Source organism: Typha latifolia, chromosome 4 (genome assembly GCF_019914945.1).
Source record: "Typha latifolia isolate L0001 chromosome 4, TyphaL0001v2, whole genome shotgun sequence".
Classification (NCBI taxonomy): domain Eukaryota; kingdom Viridiplantae; phylum Streptophyta; class Magnoliopsida; order Poales; family Typhaceae; genus Typha; species Typha latifolia.
In genome coordinates this window covers 7,949,670-7,952,371 of record NC_133089.1, presented here as the reverse complement: position 1 = coordinate 7,952,371, position 2,702 = coordinate 7,949,670, and the positions used below count along the sequence as shown (strand labels likewise).

General features: G+C 43.4%; 1 protein-coding gene across 1 annotated transcript; it reads left to right on the top strand.

Annotated features, from left to right (window-relative positions):
* Positions 1–217: 217 nt before the first annotated feature.
* Positions 218–2,300, top strand: LOC140787165 (cytochrome b561 and DOMON domain-containing protein At4g12980-like). The gene is made up of 3 exons (XM_073135949.1): positions 218–1,113; positions 1,360–1,614; positions 1,777–2,300. The coding sequence occupies exons 1-3, from the start codon at positions 487–489 to the stop codon at positions 2,092–2,094; spliced, it is 1,200 nt and encodes a 399-aa protein (XP_072992050.1). The 5' UTR covers positions 218–486; the 3' UTR covers positions 2,095–2,300.
* The last annotated feature ends 402 nt before the right edge of the window (positions 2,301–2,702 follow it).

The following is a 2,702-nucleotide window of genomic DNA, read 5'->3' as shown; positions in this document are numbered from 1 at the left end:
CGGATAACAATTTAACATGATGTTAGTGTCGTTTGGGCCAATAAGAAAATTGAGTTATATCGAGCTTAAATCAAAGAAAAATCTATCTAGTATCGGTAAATCTCTACGGTTGAGGGTGACTTAATCAACATGATACAAGTGTTGACAAAGAAAGGACATCTGAAAGGCAAAAACGCAGGGGAAAGAGACATAAGACTTCCAGACTAATCTCATCTTTACCATCTCTCCAACTCTTGCAAGATCTGGCATCCTACAATTTCAATACAGAAAATGACAGCGATGGACAGATAGAGAGAGAAGAAGCTTCCATGCCGGACAAGCCAACAACCCCAACTTCCCCCGACTCTCCTTTCTCTTCTTTGTCCCATTTATAGGCCACCTCTTCCCTCTCTCCTTCCCCCAACATCTCCTTCCACCTCTGACCTAGAGTTATCTGAAAAGAAAAAAATTGCAGCTAAGTTTGCTCACAAACCCACATCCCAAAAGATGGCTTTTCGTATGAGGCCAGTAGCCGTCTCTTTCCTCCTCCTCTTAGGTCTCTTATTACCTTCTTCCTCAGCCGAGAGCTGCCTCTCCGAGACCTTCTCCCAGAACAGGCTCTATTCTACCTGCAACTCCTTACCGGAGCTCAGCGCCACCCTTCACTGGACCTACCACTCCTCCAATGGTACCGCCGACGTGGCATACCGAGTCCCCCAAACCACCTCCGGTTGGGCCGCGTGGGCCCTCAACCCCACCTCCTCCGGGATGCTCGGCGCCAACGCCATCTTCGCCTTCCACGATTCCTCCGGCGTCGTCACCAGCATCTCCACTATCCTCTCCTCCTCCAACTACAGCCCCACCATCAAGAACGAGAGCTTGAGCTTCAAGGTGTACAGCCAAGAGGCCGAGTTCTCGAGCGGGGCATACACCATCTACGCCACCGTGGACTTGCCCAGCAACAACTCCAAGCAGAACATGGTGTGGCAGGCCGGGACTCAGTTCCAGAACGGGTTGCCATTCGGCCACCCGACATCCGGCGGGAATATCGCGTCGGCGACCAGCTTGGATTTCACCTCCGGGCAGGCTGTGGCCAGCGGCGGAGGGTCGAATTCGAGGCTTCACCGGAAGAATGTAAGAATATCTAACCTATTTTCATCTTTATCTTCATTAGTAGTTAGTTAACTAGATCATCTGACATAAAACATTCTATAGTAGATGAATAAGAAAGAACTTTTTGTATTAATTTTTTCTGCCATATCTTAACTTTCTAGATAACATTAGAGGCAGTTCTGCTTATGAAGATTTCCTCTGTTCATTTTGATATTGATCTGATTTGTAGTTTTAGTTTAGAGATAACATGGTTGGATCTGTGTACAGATTCATGGAGTACTGAATGCTGTGAGCTGGGGTGTTCTTCTTCCTCTTGGAATTATGATAGCGAGGTACATGAAGGTATTCAAATCAGCTGATCCTGCCTGGTTCTACCTCCATGCTGCCTGCCAATGCTCTGGTTACATACTTGGGGTCGCTGGGTGGGGTCTTGGCCTTAAGCTTGGGAGTGAGTCCAAAGGAATTACTTATCACAGCCATCGAGTTATTGGGATTGTCCTCTTTTGTCTAGCCACACTTCAGGTACTTCTTTCGAATTGACCTTAAATATCTGTGAAAGTAAAAGTGCATCTGGTAAATTTACCACCGTGAACCAGATTCGTATAACTAGATGGATGCTGTTCTACTAAATTCTCACTTTGAGAATTGATGATGATTCTAACTCATAAATTGATGTCCTTATAGGTGTTTGCACTTCTCCTAAGGCCTAACAAGGATAACAAGTATCGCATCTACTGGAATGTCTATCACCACACTGTCGGATACTCGGTGATTATACTGAGCATTATTAACATCTTCAAAGGTTTCGACGTCTTGAACCCTGCCAATAAGTGGAAGAACACCTACATTGCAGTCATCGCGACGCTGGGTGGCATCGCATTGTTTCTTGAGGTCTTTACATGGGCAGTTGTTCTGAAGAGGAGGTCAAGGAGCTCTGAGAAATCTCACCATGGTGCTAATGGTGTTAATGGATATGGAGGAAGGCAGAATCCAATAGTATAGATGTAGTTTATTGTTATGTTGCGTGTGCGTTTGTGTGTGCTTGGAGGTGTATTTTGATGAGAGGACTCTGGTCTACTTTGGTATACTTTGGAGGTGTTTCTTTCGATTTGTCACTTAGAATAGAATATTTTTTAGTTTCCCCTTTTTGAGGCTATGTATGATGTTCTATATTTATAGTTTCATGTTGATAGATTTTTTTTTTCTTATACAGTTTCTCTTGGTTTTCTCTGCACCTTTATTCTGCTTTGTTCTTTTCTATTGCTTTTAGATCTACATGACGTGCCAATTACATACTTTATTTGGTTTTTCTGGCCACTGCTAAACTGCTTCCTTTCGCCTAGTTTAACTCTTTTACTTTCTTCTCTTAACCACATCTTCAGAAGTAGAAGTAGTACACTAATTGGAAGTTCCAATTATATAGATAATTCATGCTTATAGCTAGCGGTTGGAAGATACATTCCTTTTTTTTTTCGGGCTACTTGGTTGGTATATTATAATATCTAAGACTGGGGTAAGGACATTCACATGTGTCGCTGAACATTTAGAATAACAGAAGATAACTAGCACTATAAGCAGAAAGTGAAGTGCTCTTTGAATTGTTTATAGAT

Bases quoted from the DNA above. Each gene is read 5' to 3' on its own strand.
- LOC140787165 (XM_073135949.1), top strand. From the start codon at position 487: ATGGCTTTTCGTATGAGGCCAGTAGCCGTCTCTTTCCTCCTCCTCTTA. The intron at 1,114-1,359 runs GTAAGAATATCT...ATCTGTGTACAG, and splicing joins CGAGGCTTCACCGGAAGAAT to ATTCATGGAGTACTGAATGC. The intron at 1,615-1,776 runs GTACTTCTTTCG...ATGTCCTTATAG, and splicing joins TTTGTCTAGCCACACTTCAG to GTGTTTGCACTTCTCCTAAG.